The 18,917-nt window shown below is 41.6% G+C and overlaps 1 protein-coding gene across 1 annotated transcript in view; it reads left to right on the top strand.

Moving 5' to 3' along the window:
• The window catches only part of GPC3 (glypican 3), a 371,123-nt gene that overhangs the window by 239,448 nt on the left and 112,758 nt on the right, over window positions 1-18,917 (top strand). Inside the window, exon 6 of the mRNA XM_005872825.2 lies at window positions 16,930-17,050. Within this exon, the coding sequence (XP_005872887.1) occupies window positions 16,930-17,050 (121 nt within the window). The remainder of the gene's footprint in view (window positions 1-16,929; window positions 17,051-18,917) is intronic.

The following is an 18,917-nucleotide window of genomic DNA, read 5'->3' as shown; positions in this document are numbered from 1 at the left end:
TGGATGATTCTGTATGTAATTCTGTATGTAAGCCCCACTTAATACTATATATAAGCCTCATTTTATTGTTTTATTAAGATTAATGTTAAATTAGTGTAACTATTTAAACCTCTACATGTTAAAAAAAAACACCTAGTTGGAGAGAAAAATTGTTTTGTCTTTACATTTAACATCTGACAATTCAGGTTCATTCAACAAAAATTTAGTATTTGTTATATACTACATCCTGTGTGGCATACAGTAATAAGTAGAATCCAGTGCCTATGCCTGCTGAGGAGTTTACAACTTATTGATAAGGATGGGGGGGAAATAAACAAGCATCCTTTCTCAGCAGTCCAGGGATTTCCCCTCAGAGGCATCACAACAGAGGCTCTACCTGTTTTTACTGAGCGCGCGCACACACACACACACACACACACACACTCTCCTGTGCGCACGCGCACGTGTGTGTGTGTGTGTGTTTTATAGAGGTGAAATTCACATAACATAAAAATTGACCATTTAAGGTGTACAATTTAGTAGCACTTAGTTTATTCACGATATTCTACAAGTATCACTTCTATCTAGTTCCAAGACATTTCATCACTCCAAAGAGAAACCATTTACCCATTATTAATCACTTTCCGTGTTCCCCTTTCTCCAGCCCCTGGCAACCAACAATCTGTTTGTTCTCTGTCTCTGGATTTACCGATTCTGGATTTTTTTTTATATAGAAGGAATCATTCACTTAGCTAATGTTTTGAAGAGTCATTCAAGTTGTTGCATGTATTATTACTTCATTACTTTCTTTGGCCAAAAAATATTTTATTGTACAGGTATAACACATTGTTTTCTATGCATTTTTAATGAACCCTGAGCAACTAATGCTCTATCAGGTTTCTTCAACCACCTCTGGATTCAGCGTGGCTCACCCTTCACTTTGAGGACAGGACAGCCAAACTGTCAGGCCTACCATCCCCATCATACTTGACCACCACCTCTCCTTGACCTGGCCTCAATTCTGTATGTCTTTCTCTCTATGTCTTTGCAATTATTCTTCCCTGAGTCTTTTTTTCTCAGTTCTACATGTGTGGTTAACTTGCCCCTCCTATAATCAGCACACCTCCTATAGGGGTTTATACTTCCCTTGTGACTTTGAAGCTTATCAATTCTGCTTATACAGCTACTTGTACTTTACTTTGTAGCATGATGCTTTAGTTCCCTTTGTGATTCATTCTTAAGCTGATCTTGATTCTCCGCTGTCATGTTACTGAGCTGGATGGGATTGACAAAAACCACAAAGAGGCAAATTTCAAAGTTTCATGGCAATCATAAAAAATCATCAAAGTAGTGGGTTTCAGCGCACAATTTGGGGGGATTTCTGCTCCAGGATGTATTAGCTTTCTCTTATCTGAGTCTCAGTTTCCCCTTATGTACAGTGGAGTTATTAATTTATACCTAAAAGGATTATTGAGAGGACTCAGAGAGATTGTGAAATGCAGGGAATAGTGCCTGGAACACAGTAATCCCTCAAGAAATTGTAGCTATGATTGCTGTTATTCAATAAAACAAGCCAAGTAAAAACAGATGTTGTAATTCTTTACTGGAAGATAGATGGAGTTAGGTCTGATTTTAGCTCCCTTCAATGATCCACAGCTTCACCCACTCCCTCTCATTATTATCTTATTTCTTCTGTCTCATGCAAAACAATAACAACAGCAGCAACAAAACACACACACACACACACACACACACACACACACACACACATCAAAATCCCTATATCTGGTCCTGCTTGGTGCAAAATGTGGGCATTTGGATCTACTAGGGATCAAGTGAAAGTTATTTGCATCTGAGAGTATGTACTGGTTGACCTTCCTCCCTTGAAGTTTCAATAGTTCCTCCTAGGACTTCATAGTGATTAACCCAGGCAGTCTTCTGAAATTACTTACATTGTAAGCCAGAATTGGTCTAGTTGAACATCAAATCTAGTTGACCTATGCTCTAAAGTCCTTTCTGTTATCTTTGGGTTAACCTTTGAGGAAAAAGAGAGAAATCATTAAAATCAGTCATGTTTTCCCAATTTTTCAAGCCAATGAATTTTATTCTTTTCTTTGAGTTTAGCTTTGATCCTTGGGTTTGTTACCTTATAATGAAGTTTTTTTCCCCCATGAAGGAAACTTTATTTTAACTTGTAGCTCCAGGATCACAACTGCTTCCTACTTTTTGCCCATATTTTACTGATCCACATGTCACAATGATTTTAAACCACCCTGGTTTGAACCACTCATTTGCCCATGTTGACCCCTTCCTTTCTTCGAGGAACAGCTTCAGGCCAAGAGCTGAAATGAGTTCCTGTTCAACAGAAGCCAGAGTAAAAACCATCCTCACCCAAGACGGGTATATATACCAGCTTTGGATTGGAGGGACATGTTGGAGGGGATGGTGCTACACAAGAACTCAGGCTGAAAAGCTAATTTCCAAATACTATTAGAGAGGACTAAAACAAGGACCATCCTGGCTTACTCCTACTTATCCTTAACTCAGTGGCATTTCTTCTGAGGAGCCTGTATCCTCCTGCTCCGTGCCCTAGTCTGGGTTAAAGACCCCCTCAGCATGTAGATATACCTAGCATATCACCAGTGACCCTGTATTACATGTCTGTCACTATTCTTCTACTAGTTCCTTCAAGACAAGTACTGTATTCTATCTAAATTTACTCATTGTTAGTTTACCTGGAAGAGAGTAGACTCTCCATACATGTTTATTGCATCCAACCGATGAACCAACAAACATACCTGTTGGTAACAAACTTGAATCTAGCATCCCTATGATATGTCTGTGTGCTTTGGGGCAGGGTACTTAAACTCTGTTTTGTTTTCTCCTGTGAAATTGTGAAATTAATGCCTCCCTTGCATACCTCATAGGGTTGTTGTGAGCTTCCAATAAAAATGTATATGAAACATCTTTGAAAATTATGAAACATCCTTCATAACTTCTTAGGTGAGTTGTAGAAAAGTAGATCAAATACAGAGGGAAGTTCTACTCTGAATAAATGTTGGCTAATTAACACAGCATTACTGGGTTCTCTCTACAAACACAGCCCCATTGGCAGCTTCTTGAGTATCTCTTTCTATACATCTCTTCAGAAATATTACTTTTTAATTTTTTTCCTTAAGCAAATCCATCTATCCCCACAAATTCTATTTTTAAACAAGTTTGGTCCATGCTGCTGAATAAGCCAATTGGCCCAGGATAAGGAAATACATTAATGGCTGGGAGCATCTGTTTAAATTAATGAAAAATCTGAGTGACAGAGCATTTTTAAATAAATCAGTTTTATTACTTTTAAACACATATAATAACAGTGCTGGGAATATAACTTGGAGAAAGCAGCAGTAGAGAATCAAAGCAAACAAATAAGAATCATTGATAATGAGGCTACTGCTGTATGAATGTCCTGCTAATGACCATCTTCCTCAAATTGGGTAATACTCCCTTGGAAAATCCATTTATTTAAGAATTTTTTTTGGTAGGAGATTACCTTTTCATTTTATTTTAACTTCTATCATCATCATCATCATCATCATTAATTTTAATTTTTATAATGCTTTACAGATTACAAACTCTTCTCATATACACCATCTCATTTATTCTTTTTTATCTATCTTTATTGTTGAAAGTATTACAGATGTCCCCCTTTTTTCCCATTGACCCCCTCAACTCACACTCACCCCTCCAAGGCCTTCACCACACTATTGTCTGTGTCCATGGGCTATGCATATATGCATATAAGTACATTTACACTATGGAATACTATGCAGCTGTAAAAAAGAAGGACCTCTTACCCTTGGAGACAGCATGGAGGGACCTGGATAGTATTATGCTAAGCAAAATAAGCCAGAGAAAGACAAGTAACACATGATCTCACTCATATGTGGAATTTAATGAACAAAATAAACAAAATAGATTCAGAACAAAATAGATCCAGAGATGTAGAAGCATGGAACAGACTGACAAATCTCAGAAGAAAGGTGGGGGTAAAGGGCTGAGTGGGGAGATATTAACCAGAGAAGAACTTTTTTTTCTTCATAGACACGAAGAAAGTCTCGTCTAACAACAGTGTTCTATGCTCTGGTTATAGCAAATAGTAATTTCCTACAGCAATCAATGGTTCCACTTTGCCAGAGACTTTTCAGTTTGGGCACAGAAAGTCCCAAGTCCTAGGAAACCCTTCTATCCCCCGGCAAAGAGAGATTTGGTCACCTACTGACAGTTATGCCTCTAGCAGCTCATAAATATGTGGAAAAGGTGCATTTGTAGGGGATTTACATTGGAGGGATGAGGGATTACTGGGAGAGCTACAGCTTACCCATTCTGTTGGTTTTTCTACTTTCACTGTTGAACTTCTCTTACCTTTTTCTTCCTGAAGCATTCTGATCACTTTTCCTTTCCCTTTGCCCCCCCCCAAATCTGTCTAAGGGTGAAGTGAAACTTCAGAAAGCAGGACTGAAACAGTAGAGGTGGTTAATGACGATAACAGCTAACATTTCTATGGTGCTTGCCATGTGCCAGGCACAGTGCTAGGCACTTTGTGCACATTAAATAAGTTCATCCTCACAACAGCCTTTTGAGCTGAACATTATTATTATCCCCATTGTACTGATGAAGGTACTTACTAAAAGCCACAGCACTACTAAGGGAGATGGGGTCCAAACTCAGACAGTCTATGCCCTCTTACCCACTACACTGCCCTGCCTGTGAAATATCTGGCTTGTCTCCTTCATGGGTTCAAAGCTCTCCTGCCTTCTTTCTGTTCTTGATGGGAATCCTGATCTAAGCTTGCCTTCCTCTCTAGTCCAGAAGACCTGGAAAGGAAGTTCTGTCCAGGTTTTCCATGGCCTGTGCTACTAAGTCCCCTCCTTTCCTTGGTCTCTTCTTGGTCCAGGTCCACTAAAGTAGCAGTACCTTTCCTGCCTCTCTTACCATGTTTCTCTACTCTCAGATCTTTCCAAGGCTATAAGGTGGCATCCCCTGGGAGAAAGAGCTGATGACCTTTACTTACCTCCAAGGCAAGCCTTTCATTCAAATCTCCTCTACACACATGGCTCTTATAATAAAGCTGTTGCCTGTGTATCCCCTATGGAGCTTTGAAGCTTATGCAAGAAGAAACCTCTTTAGCTCTAGATTAGGGGTCCAGCCTGGGTCCTAGCTCTACCATGGGTTCGCTGTGTGATATTGAGCAAGTCATTATCCTTCAGTCTTTTATTTTAAAAATGGATTGAACAAAATGGTCTCTAAAGTTCTTTCCAGCTCTAACAGGCTATGAGATTCTATCACAAGAATATTTGAGGGGGAGAGAGTATGAAAGGAGGAGGAATTCCATAAAACTGACTTGATGACTTTGAACTTCTAGTTCTTTCCTGGATGGCTTCCCAAGCAGTTCAAAGTGAAAGTGATTCAAAAGGAGCCCCAGGGTGTAATCATTCTCATTAGGACAACTATAAGTTCTTTCTTCATTTGACTCCTCAAGGTATCTTTGGGGCTATAGAGGAGCAGATAAGTTGGCTGTTTGACATGTTGTCAGAGTTGTTTTTAGTTTCCGATATTGGAGAGTTTGGGTGAAATTCACATAATTACACCTTAAAGAAAATGTCTGCCCCATAGCACCACATAACCCCAATGGGCTTCTGAGCAAAAGACAGAATTCAACGTCTGTTGCTCCAAATAATATTTGACACAACCACCAGAATGAAAATTAAAAACCCTCTAACCACAGAAATATATCAGTATGGGAAGAGATACATCTAGGGAAGTGCCAAGGGCTGAAGGCAAGTAAGAGAAGAGAAATACAAAGTGGCTGAGGGAAAAAAACTGAGTGAGGGAGACAATTTTCACTCTTTCCGAAGACCCTACAGGCTAAAGGTAGTTTTTGACCTAGTTGTCCTTGTGTGCATTGCTATGAACTTTTAAGTATTTAAGTAGCAGTTTATATTTTACCAAGTGCTTTACAATCACTTTTATTTGGCTTAGTAAAGTTTTCCTGGAATCCCATCTACTTTATGATCAGGAGAGTCACTTCTTGTTTGCTTAGCACCTCCATGCACACAGTTTCGCACAATAGGCCACTTGTTCCAGCAGGAGAGCAGGTGCAAAAGGTTGAGGAGCTGAGGACACCTGCAGCTACTGGGGCGGTTGGAGTGGGGGTGGTTTACACTTCAGTTCACCTTTTCTTCCCTCTGTTATTCTTTAGTTTTATTTTATGGCTGACAACTAGAGAGCGACAGTGCCAGGTTTGGACCTGCCAAGGGCAGAGCTATTCTGATAGTCAGATACTGGCAGAGGTGAGCACTTTCCCCTGTGTCTCTGTGCCAGTTACTCTGCCCATGCCCACGATCACCACTCTCTTCCACAAGGCCGACTTGCTGAGTGTCTTTCCTTCTACCTCATGGCTCTGACTGCAGCCTGGATTCTGGGACTCTAGGAATGATTTTAAGGAAAGACAGCAGAAGTAGCATTTCTACCAGTACTTTCTGCGGACAAGACCTTTAAGTGTTCTTGGGCAAGTCTAACACCTTATTCTTGCCAATCCCTTCTCCTTCCCATCAGCCACTATATGCTGGTGTTCTGAGGGGTCGTGATGTAAGATCGTGTGTCTGTAGTTGGGTCTTGAGGTAGCGGAGCTGCATACTCTGAATCACAGGTTTGCAGGGGATTCCAACACAGTTACTAGGTGAAGATTTCATTTTCTGAGGACCAGATTTGCCAAAGCCAAAACCAGGATGTAGTTTATGAAGTTCAAACTGAAGATTATGTGCCAGAACATTGGAAAATTCCAGACCTCCAACTACCAGGGTTCTGTGATTGAGCACAGGGCTATGTAGATAATTGATGGGTAAGTACTGAATGGAGAGCATTTGCATTGTTCCTGAAGGAAGACAGAAAATTCTTTCTCTGACCCAAAAAACTGAGATTTGTAACCCTTTCAAAGTTATTGTCTTGATGTAGCAAATATGACAGGTATGTCAGAGGATTTGTTTTCACAACAGTGACATGTCATTTAGTCAGACCCAGAAATGGGTTCAAGTTTATACTATTAGGAAAGGGTTTGTGATGCAAATCAATATTAATAGCAGGTGTGTAACTTGGAGTAAGCTCGGTGTGGGAACTAGTGATTGGTCTATGGGGATGGCACAGGGACTGGAAGGAGTGGTGCTTGGGCTGTGGGAACTCACCTGTGTGGCTGGCCTAAGTGGAAAGTGACCCACCACTTGAATAATGATATTCCCAGGGGCCCAGGGAAGGAACTCTACCATTTTCTAGGTAAGCATTGCTTTACAAAGTGGTGCAATCTAATGGGTGGGACAAAGTGGTAGCTGTCCTTGGCAGGGCCCAGACAAAAGTCTAGTAAAAGGTAGGTCCTCAGTCAGTAGAGGCAGTTTTAGGGGAAAGGGCCTCAGCAGAAACAGGCTGACAAGAGCTGGGCAGAGTAAGGCAGAGTTTCCACAACCTAAGCTGAGCTTTGAGTAAGGCCTTCGGTCTCAGTTGAGTTCAACAGACATTTATTGACTACCTACTGTATTCCAGGCACTAGGTAAAGCATAGTAATGACCACAGACAAATGCAAACAGGAAACCAGGATAGAGCTCAGGTCATACAGCCTGGGGAAGTTTAGCTGGCAAGTGGAAGTCATGCCTAAACATCTGCAGTTTGCTCCAAAAACATGAAATACTGGTTTCAAGGGCCAAGACTAATTCCAGAGACTGGGCCTGATAGACCAGTCTGCTAAGCTATTACCTTCCTGCTTTTGTCACCATTGGCTCAGGACATGGGTTTTGAAACATGCAAGTGACTGTGGCTAAGACAAGAGGAGCATCAGAAAACAGTGGCAGGAATTTTGAGCCTTCTTGAAAAGTATTTCAGCAGAACCCATTCATATGAAACAATTTGTCTTTCTCTCATGATCTTGGGCGGTTCACAATGAGGTTCAGTAGGACATGCAAAGCAACATTTTAGGAGACTTTCCTTGGTGTTGCCGCATATATTTGAAATGTGCAAGGAAAAAAATCCACAAGTATTACCTTTCCCTAACTCAGACTTACCTCTCTCACAATTGGTCTTGAGTTGGTGAGGTGTGATTATAGGTAGACTTTGAGAGTCCTATTTTTCATTTTGAAGATCACTGCAGTAAAGAATGGATGCTTGCCCTAGCCTGTTTTGCTCAGTGGATAGAGCTTTGGCCTGCAGACTGAAGGGTCCCGGGTTCAATTCCGGCCAAGGGCACATGCCAGGTTGCAAGCTTGATCCCCAGTAGGGGGCGTGCAGAAGGCAGCTGATCAATAATTCTCTCTCATCATTGATGTTTCTATCTTTCCCTCTCCCTTCCTCTCTGAAATCAATAAAAATAAAAAAAAAATTAAAAGAAGAATGGATGCTTGTTGTGGACCCTATGAGTACCAGAGACAAACAAAACAGTATTCTGAAGAGATTTGAAAAAGTGTGTGGATGTTTTCAAGAGCCATCTAATTCATTACTTGTGACAGTTATACAAAGTGGAAGCAGAATCCTATATAATAAAAGGGTAATATGCAAATTGTCCCCTCGACCAGGAGTTCTACTGGAGTTTGACCAGGGAGCGGGGCCGGCTGGCCAACCTCCCACATCCCCTCCCCCTGGCTGGCCTGGCCCAATCAGCCCAATCAGGGCAGGCCAGCCAGACCCCTACCGTGCATGAATTCATGCACCGTGCCCCTAGTATCTATATATAAAAGCCTAATATGCAAATTTTCCCCTCGGGAGTTCCACCAGGAGACTGGGAGTTTGATTGCACTGACCACCAAGGGGTGGTGCGGAACAAAGGAAGGCCCCGGCTGGCAGCAGGCAGCTGGGGAAGGGAGATCCCAGCCAGCAGCCAGAAGGCCCTGATCGACTCTGATCACCGGCCAGCCCTAGGGACCCTACCTATGCATGAATTTCATGCACCGGGCTTCCAGTTATCTATAATAGAGAGAAGGAATATGGAATGTGGCAGGAGGAGAGAGTGGAACAGGCTTTTGACACCCAAAGTTGGTCTCTTGGGAAACTTAATGTCAGCCCAAGTAAATGATTTGTTCTTCAATGGTCTAAAATTAATTTTGAAACACTTGAAGTCCTATCCAGTAAATCCCCCTCTCAGATGCCCTGTCACCTGCATACTTTATCGGACATCTCTGCCAAAAAGTTCCTTATAGCCAGGCCTATATGCTCAGTGCTATATGCTCACAAGTCATTGCTTAATCATAATACTAAGGAAAGCTCTGGTACTTTTGGCCTTGCTCATTTTCCCAAATTCTAAATCATTCCTACCCTTGCTGCAACTCATACTTTATCTAGTACATACTTAGACAACTGAGACTCTCTAATTTTTCAAGGTCTCTCAGTGCTGGGATGAGCAGATTTGAAGCTTCCCCTAACTTTTCATTGTAAGATTTATTGATCCTCTCTCCAGACATCCTTTTCAAAGTACATTTATTGACCACCTACTGCATGTCACACACTGTGTTTGGTGCTTTCAGATAATGATGATAACAGCCCTCATATAGATAGATAGATAGATAGATAGATAGATAGATAGATAGATAGATAGGCTGGGCACTCTTCTAAGCACATTGCCTATGGTACTTCAATTTACTAACATTCATTCATCTACTAATCCTCAAACCAATGCAGGTGGCATTATCCCATTTTATAGATGAGAAAACTGGAGCTCATCAGGGTTTAATTACTTTTTAAAAGTCACAGAATAACTGGTAGAACCAGCTTTTGAACCTGTCTGTGTCTTGACTCCAAGACCAGTGCTTTTTCCATCACCTGACTCAGCCTTTCTAAAATGTCTTATGTATTCACCGTCTCAGTAAGTAAATTGTGCAACAAACTGAATTTCACCTCTTAAAAATTTAATTATTAACCATTATTTTGAAAATCAGTTACTTTGTTACAATGTTCCTATGTGTTGTTGAGGTATGTGACCTATTCTCTGACCTTCTTTTTGACGCCTCTATTTGGGGGGAGTTATAGCTTCATTCATGTTCCACCAGCAGTAATACCAATAATAACTTGAATGGCTACTGCTTGGTCTCTCTGGGGCCCAATTTGCCTATCTGTAAGAGGAGGGCATTGGACTGATTTCAAGAGTTCATTCCAACTCTGAAATTTTCATGAGTTACAAGTCTAACTTAAACAACTTAAAAAACAGGTAAAGATCATTTCCTTTTGGTTTAACTCCAGTGGCATAAGAAAACATCTGGTTTCTGGCCTAATTCTCTGGGCCAGAAGGAGTTGGTAAATGAGTTTGGGTTAATTGAATAATTAACCCCCATCATACACTGTGCTCTGTTATATCCCTCCCTTCCCAATTATTGAGCTTTTGAGTAGAGGTGTTTTTTTTTCCCTGTTATTGTAAGATTTAAACTAGGTCAGAGTCCTCTTCTCCTCATTGGTCTGTTCCCCTTAAGGACACCCAACAGAGAACTCTTTGCCAGCTCCGCCTATCCTGGCCTAGTATCCTGACTGCCCATGGTCAGGGCTCAAAGCCCAGGAGGCAGTCCTCACCAGTGTTCCCACAGTTACTGAAGTTCTCATAAGAATCCCTTTGCTTCCTTGTGTACTTTTCTGTCTCCTTACCTCCAGGCTCCTCTGCAGAGTTTGCTTCTTCAGACAAACATTCAGGTGATCTAATCTCAGACATTTTCTCTCTCCTTCTTTTCTCTGCTGGGGGCTACTCTCTGTAGCCATCAACTCTTCTCCCTATGGCAGTGATAGCAACTTCTCAAGCTTTCTTCATCATCTAGAAAGTATTCTTTGCTTCTCTAGGTTTAAATGACTTCTTTATTATATTCCAAGACCAATCTTTTAATCCGTCCTCACAGTGAGGTTTGAAAATAGGCTAAAAACTGACTGATTCTAATACAGTGATTCCCTTACATAGCTAATGTCTACTAAATGAGATATAAATGGGTTTACATCTCCCTGGTTTCTTCTCTGTCTTTTTCTACCTTTCCATTGAAATCTATCCATAATTTCTGAAAGTCTGTTGCTTGAGAACACAGGTATTTCTTGAAGTATGAAGGATATATTTGTCTCTAGCACTCTCCAAATTTGCTCCAAAGTGGTGTTGCTGTGCCAACAATTATGAAAACATTTTTCTTTAAATATGTGCATAGACCTGGCCAGTGTGGCTCATGTGGTTGGAGTATTGCCCTACTTCCCAGTCAGGGCACATACCCAGGTTGTGGGTTTGATCTCCAGTTGGGCATGTGAAGGAGTGATGTTTTTCTCACATCTAGGTTTCTCTATCTCTCCATTCCTCTCTCTTAAAAAATCAATAAAAATATGTGCATAAGTAATAAGAATCAAATTGTTTCCATCTTTATTAAAAGCATTTGCAAAATTCAGTTATTTTCACCTTTGCTTTATTTTTCTGTTCATTTTTATAAATTAAAGCTTAGTTTTGGATAGAAAAAAAGAACAACTTAATAGGCCTCTTAATAGGGCTTTTCTACCCTGTGTTCTAGTTTTGTTTTTAAGCTATTTTATGCTCTTTAAATTATCCCATTTTCCACAGTGATTATTGTAACAGGAGTACTTTTCCAAGGAAACAGTCTGATAAACCACTGTTTGGGTTAGGGGCTACATGCAATACTACAATCTTTCCATTAGATGGCGATGTGAGAATGTGAGATCTGTAACTTGTTTGTGGCTGTCTATAACAGGCAGCAAATTAAACTTGTGTGAAATCAAATTTTTTGGAGGGAGGGGTTAGTTCTTCTAAGACTTGCTCTCAAACTCTTGCCACCCTTCTAATGCCTAAGGGAAGAAGGCAAGTTAACTTTCTAGCAGCTTTCTTGTCCTAAATCATTACTAGTAGTGTCAGAATCAGCAATGTGCATTTAGTAATAAGAAACCTTTCAAAGAAAGGAATCTCTTCTAAATGTGGGAGTTGTGACACTAACAACTTGTGCTGTTAGGAAAATGCTTCTCTGGGTCTCCGTTTTTTCATTTACACAACGAGGGATTGGATACGTTGATCTCTTAAGGGTGCTTCCATTTGGAATGGTCTACATTTGAATTTGATTTCCTTCTACTACACCCTTGCTGCCTCAGCCAGCATAGAAATGGGAAGAAAAGATCGCCCATTTTACGCTTGTTTGATTCTATTCCTCTTCTACAAGTGCTATCTTTGCTTCAACTGTCCCAAAACAATCACCCCCAGATGTCCTGTTTTAATTAGGTTCCTTTTCTCTTATGGCTTTTGCACAGGTTTCACCCCCCTCCTTTTCCTCCCTCATCCCCAACCAATCTGCCTGAACAGAAGCATACCCCCATTTCACTTCACAAATAGGTTTTTCTTGGTATTATAGCAGTCATGTTTGTGCTATACGGATACCAAAGTAGATGGGGCAAGGAGATGATGCCACATATAATGCTTAAAGGTGACACTTCTAACATCACACACGACATGTCCAGTTAAGAAAACTTTAGCTATGAGAGGTAGGGACTTCCTTCTATTTATTTTCCCTCCTCTGCTGGCCAGTGTTCATTGCCAGAGACATTTCAAAGCTTTAGGAAACAAACAACATTCTGAAGAGAGGACAATTAATCTAATTAGAGATTAGTGGTACTGAGCAGACAACCCATTATTAAAATCCCCCATGGCCAACAGTGCCTCCATTCCTGACACTCTGAACAATCTTTGGATGAGGAAAATTATGGCTGTGATGGCTCATCCACATGCAAAACCTGTCACGAACCATGTGCACCAGTGGCACAGAAGGAGCGAGTGGAAAAGAAATACTGAATTAATTAAAACAAAACTATGGAGACACCCCGAACTGAATCCCTCTGGGCTTGGAGCTCAAAGCATACATGTTATGTAAAATTCCCTAGGAACACATCACGTATGTCACATTGCTATAGCCAAGTGACAAAGACGTCAATCACAATTGTCTCCTGCATTCATTTTCCTAAGAGATTTCAAATCACCTTTGGTGTTTGTCTACTGACATGGTGGTGGTGGGGTATTTATTTCTCTAACTTCAACACCTTATCTCCCAAGAATGTAAATATTTCACTGAATAGCAATACTGTGGACCTCTGTTTGGGAGAAGAAACCTCATACACAGGGCTCTCCCCAAGGGCTTTTAAAGGGCAAGCCCAGGAATCTGCTGAGTAGGTAGAGATATTGCTGCAGGCACTGTTGTGAGCCTTGTAGGACAATACTAGTAGCTTGCAAATTGCCATATACAATGAAGCAATGTGGCGAGGAAATGTCAAATATTTAGTCAGTACGGGTTATTTCTAAGGAAGCAACAGTAGTATAATGATTAAGAACAGAGGCAGCTGGAGATAGACTCACAAAGTTCAAACTCCAGCTTTGCTATTGACTAGCTGTGTGATCTCGGGAAAGTGACTTCACTTCTCTGTGCCTCAGTTTCCTCATCTGCAAAAAAAGGCTGATCATAGTAGTTTCTATCTCATAGGGTTGTTAGGAGGGTTAAATGAGGCAATACATGTTTTCTTTTTCCTCTCTGCTTATAACATTAACTGGCACAGAGAAAGCACTCAATGCTGACAGCTATTATTATTACAAGTACCACAATGTGCTCTAGGTGGTACAAAAGGGAACTAACCAAGCCTCAGCCTTCAAAGAGATCACAGACTACATGGGATGGCATGGAATGTACATAAAAGGAGCATGAACAACGCAGGACTGTCTCCACTGTACGTTTAGATGCAATGGCAGCAGGTCAGGATGCATCAGAGCGGTTCAGTGAGGCCCTCAATTCTCATTAGGAGAGAACTTCAGGCATCTACAGAGAAGGAGAGTGAGAACCTGAATAAGTTAGCAGCTACCAGCATCACTGGTATCAGTACTTTTGGGTACTGCTTTGTACAGTAAATAAAATAAAAGCAAGTTTTACGTCTTAGCCACAGGCCAGCTCTTCTCAACACTTTTGTAACCAGAAACCATGCTTAATTTACTAGAGTCCTTTGAGGATTTAAATAGCACACTGATGGAGCAGAATAGTGTATGCTATTTCAACTTTTAAAAAGTTTGGCAAGCTTCAAAACCCAAAGCTGTTTTGGGAAAATTGAGTTACCATGGAATTGGGGGCCAGTGTTTAGTCCTGGTTCCTTATACATGGCTTGGAGATAAGAAACAAAAAATACTGGTAGAGCTAAAAGGACACTTTTATGAATGACAGAAAATAATATAGTAAGGCTGCAAGAGATCAGCTGTGGGACTAATTTGATTTAATATTTGTAAATGAGCTGGAAGAAGGAGTGTAGTGTAAAATCCCTAAGTTGGCAGATGTCTTTGCACTATTCCAATGAAGATAATAAACTTCAGGAAAATGTTTGTTTTGTAGGAGTGGGCATAAAAGTGGTCAGCAAGCTTCTATATGAACAAATCCAAGGAAATGTCTCTAGAGACATTTATTTCAGAAGATTTCTAATGAGCCTTACCTTTTTATCTGTGAATAGGGTCTCTGCTTCAGACATCAGTAGGTGTAAATAAAAAGAAGATGGAGTTGATGGTGTCATCAAAGGGAAATGATATTTAAAGAGAGAGGGTTATATGAACATAAAAAAGGAGACTAGTAGTAAGCTGATAAAGAATGTTTCTTTACAGCCCCCAAAGGCAGTTGATGTTTAATGGTTGGTGATTCGTGTATTCACTAACTTTTAAAGTTAAATAAAATGAATATGTTAGGCTACCATTTTAGAAGAAATGCAATCAGATGTTCTCTTCAACTTGACTATGAAATACTTGCCTTTTCAGAGGATGACTTTCTTGTTTATTTTTTATTGTTGATATTATTACAGACATCCCCTACTTCTCCCCTCCACCCAGCCCCCGCCTCACCCCAGGCCTTCACCACACTATTGCCCGTGTCCATGGGCTATGCATATAAGCATATGAGTTCTTTGGTTAATCTCTTCCAGCCCTCCCCGCTTCCCTCTGAGATTGATCAGTCTGTCCATGTTTCCATGCCTGTGCATTGACCATCTGCCTCCTGGTGGTCAGTGTGCATCATAGCTACCGGTCAAACAGTCAAATAGTCGCTTAGGCTTTTATATATATTCTAGTGGCCCGGTGCACAAAATTCGTGCATGGGGAGGGGGGGTCCCTCAGCCCAGCCTGCACCCTCTCCAATCGAGGACCCCTTGGGGGATCAGACCTAAACCGGCAGTTGGACATCCCTCTCATAATCTGGGACTGCTGGCTCCTAACTGCTCACCTGCCTCCCTGCCTGATCGCCCCTAACATCTCTGCCTGCCTGTCTGATCACCCCTAACTGCCTCTGCCTGATCGCCCCCAACTGCCCTCCTCTGCTAGCCTGGTTGCCTCCAACTGCCCTCCCCTGCCAGCCTGATCTCTCCCAGTCTCTGTCTCTCTTTGTTTTTCCCAGCAGTCCTCCAAACCTCCCTGCCTCCCTGTCTCCTTCTTCCTCTTTCCCGGCTGGGAGCGGGTGGGGCCAGTGAGGGCTGCTCCACCCTCTGCCCACCCTCCCTTCCATCCAGGCCTCTTCAGGCCCAGTCTGTTTTGTTTCCTCATTCTGAGAGAGGCTCCAAGAGCAAGCTAAAACAAAACCAAGAAAGAAAACCTACACTTTCGGAGCCTGAACATCCACAGGGACCTCAGCGCGATCCCAAGCCGCCACCCGCCCCAGTGCAGGATCTGGGCCTGCCATCTGCAACTGGGGAGATGGGGCTGACACTGAGGGATTGGGTGTGCCATCTGCCACCAGGGGAGCGGGCCTAAGCCAGCAGATGGTTATCTCCAGAGGGGTCCCAGACTGTGAAAGGGCACAGGTTGGGCTGAGCCCTATCCCCCCTCCAGTGCACAAATTTTTGTGCACGGGGCTTCTAGTCCTATCTAATAAAAGAGTGATATGCAAATTAACTGTCACTCCGCAACAAAGATGGCGGCGCCCATAACGGCCGGGGCAGGACGCTGGCTGCATCACCCCAGCAACATGAGCCCAGCAAGCAAGCAAGGCCCACAGGCAGCACCCAGCAGGGCCTGCTTGACGGTCGCCGCAGTCACCCACAAGCAGCCAAGCACAGGCCTGCTTGGCCCTGTAGTCACAGCGACCCGCGAGCAGGCAAGCGTGGCCTGCAGGCAGCACCCAGCAGGGCCTGCTTGCCCATAGCCGTGGTGTGGAGCAGGCAGGCCCCGCAGAGAGCAGAGAACCACGGGGAGCGGGCCCAAGCCATTAGTAGGCCATCCCCTGAGGGCTCCCGGATTGGAGAGGGTGCAGGTCGAGCTGAGGGGACCCCCCCATGCACAAATTTCATGCACCGGGCCTCTAGTATATATATATTTAAATTTGTCCTTAACCTGGCTACACTATTTTAATTGAAAAACAATATAAGGGGAAATTTATACTGCAAATGGCTTGGGAAAGCCTCCTGAAAATAAACCCAGCTCCAAGACCTGTGGGAAATTGTGGGAGGAGCAATTGGAGAAGAAAGAAGTAAAGAACATGCAAGGGTCTTTCTCCTTCAAATGAGTAGAAAGCACACTCAGAGTTAAGGTCTTTCCTGTGTGTTTCCCTGGCCAAGATCCAGGACCTCCCTTAGCATTGCCATTGGCCCTTACTCTTCAGGACTATACACTAGACTGAGAGCACAATAAAGGCTTTATCTGTCTCGGTTATTGTTGTACTTCCAACACTTAGAAAAAAGAATGTTGAATGAATGTTTGTTAACTGTTAAATAAGTGTTCTGCACTGTAAAGAGACTCTATCTGCAGTGGTTTATTTTTGTTCTATGGGGTCATCCCATGGTTTAAAAGTCTGAAGAGAGCTTGTGGTCAGTTTGACCATTGGTGCCAAATACAAGTCAGCTTTCACTTTGCTTCAGACTCTCCTGTGACAAATCTTCTCTTTACCTTCACCTTTGCAGATACAGCCAAAAGGCAGCAAGGAATGGAATGAAAAATCAGTTCAACCTCCATGAGCTGAAAATGAAGGGCCCTGAACCGGTGGTCAGCCAAATTATTGACAAGCTGAAGCACATTAACCAGGTATGTGGGACTATATCCAACAAAAATGAAAGTGGAAAAGGAGTAAGGGATGGATGGTGTTCACTGTGCAAACTGAATTCTTGGGATTTTGGAGAGGCAGCCATTGTTTATTTTCTTCAAGGATTCCCTCTACTAAAAAGAATTTTTGACCCTCGTTTTTCATCCCACTTTTAAATCATAAAGATTATATTGTAATATTAGAGAAAGCTTGGAAAATAGATGGAAAAGTATTTCTCACAGTGCCATTCCTGTATTCCAGTTGTTTTCATTTTCATATCTTCTTTTCTAATATTGAGAAACATCACACTCCAACTTTTTACATAATTAGAAGTATACAAGTGATTTAGAGTTCTTAAAATTAACACTATATTGGAAACACTTTTTAATGTTGCCACAAATCTTCATATTAATCATTTTGTGGCCATAAAATTCTTTTAAGTATTCATCATAATTAATCAGCTTGCTTTTGCTGCACATTCAGATTGCTTCAAACATTTTACCATTATAAATAAAGCTACTTCTTCATACATAATGCTTTCTCCTGATATTAGATCATTTTCTTAAAATACTGGGGTTATTGAGTTAAAGGATATGAGCATTTTTATTCATGTTTCTAAATTGCTTTCCAATGGGGATGTATCAGCTTTCACTGCCACCAGTAAGATGCAAGAGGACCAGTTTTACTACGCCTGTAACAACTTTTGATTCACTGCCATGCATAGAGACACCCACAGATTTGCTTGACCTATACACAGAGTTTTTCCTCTCAAGAAGTTTAGTAGCTAAGACACAAATAGAAGTTAGTTGTACCATCTGCTTGTGATTGCTTTGTGGCCACAATAAAAAAATGCCAACATATATCAGAGTGACAGTGTTTTTGCCCCATGATTCATGGGTGGGAGAGCCCTGGAACCACTGACTTCTATTTGTAGCCTAAGAACTTAATGAAACTAAAATCCTTATGCAAGGACAGTGGTTTCTGTATGAAAACATTGGCATGATTTTGTTTTTTAATATGAAGTTTAGCAGTGAAATTTCTGTGGTTCTTAGAAAATGTTTAGAAAGGCTTTCTAAATAGTGGAATATTTTACTGCAAATGGCATTGTGAAATTATTTACAACACACTTGGGTGTGACTCCTCCAGTGCCTAATAAAGTGCTCTGCACTCAATGAGCACATAATAAATAGTTGTTACTGCTGCTGAGCACATGATAATGACAGTATTTGTATAACCATTTTTTTCTATGAACTCACAACCTCACTAAGTTCTATAAATCCTGGTTAGATATAGTGTGATTATTTAAAAATGCATCTCTGAAGGGTTCAGAGCACAATGTAAACCACTAATGGCTGAACTGAGGGCATGGTACTTTTTCACCTGGGGACAGTGGCAGTATTTGTCCTCTGAATTATTTCCAAATTACCTCAAACCAATTTTATCTGGGTGGCTCCACTCAATTGGTTAGACCCCAGCATTGGTGAGGCCAAAATCTGAGGGCCCGTCACTGTTCCCATAATCCTAACTGAAGAATACTGTCAACAGAGATGTTTGATGAACCAAACTTAAGGAATACCCACTATGTGTTCAGCCAGGTTCCAGGGAGTTTAAGGGTTCTGCAGGAGTCTAAAACTGTTTTCACGGTTTCTTCAGAGGGGACGCACAGCATAGAAAGTGCTTAAATAAAGATAAACAAATATAAATAAAGATGATGAAGAGCCAAAAGAGTAATGCTGCTCATTAATTTTGGACAGTTTGCTTAGGGCTAAGCTGGGCTAGGCTAGCGTAAGGACTCCAGATAGACGCAGGTGTCAAGATCTGCCATCAACAATGAGTAGGTAAAGACAAGCAGGGGAGTGGCAGTCATAG

Source organism: Myotis brandtii, unplaced genomic scaffold (genome assembly GCF_000412655.1).
Source record: "Myotis brandtii unplaced genomic scaffold, ASM41265v1 scaffold393, whole genome shotgun sequence".
NCBI lineage: Eukaryota > Metazoa > Chordata > Mammalia > Chiroptera > Vespertilionidae > Myotis > Myotis brandtii.
This window is presented reverse-complemented; position numbering and strand designations above follow the sequence as displayed.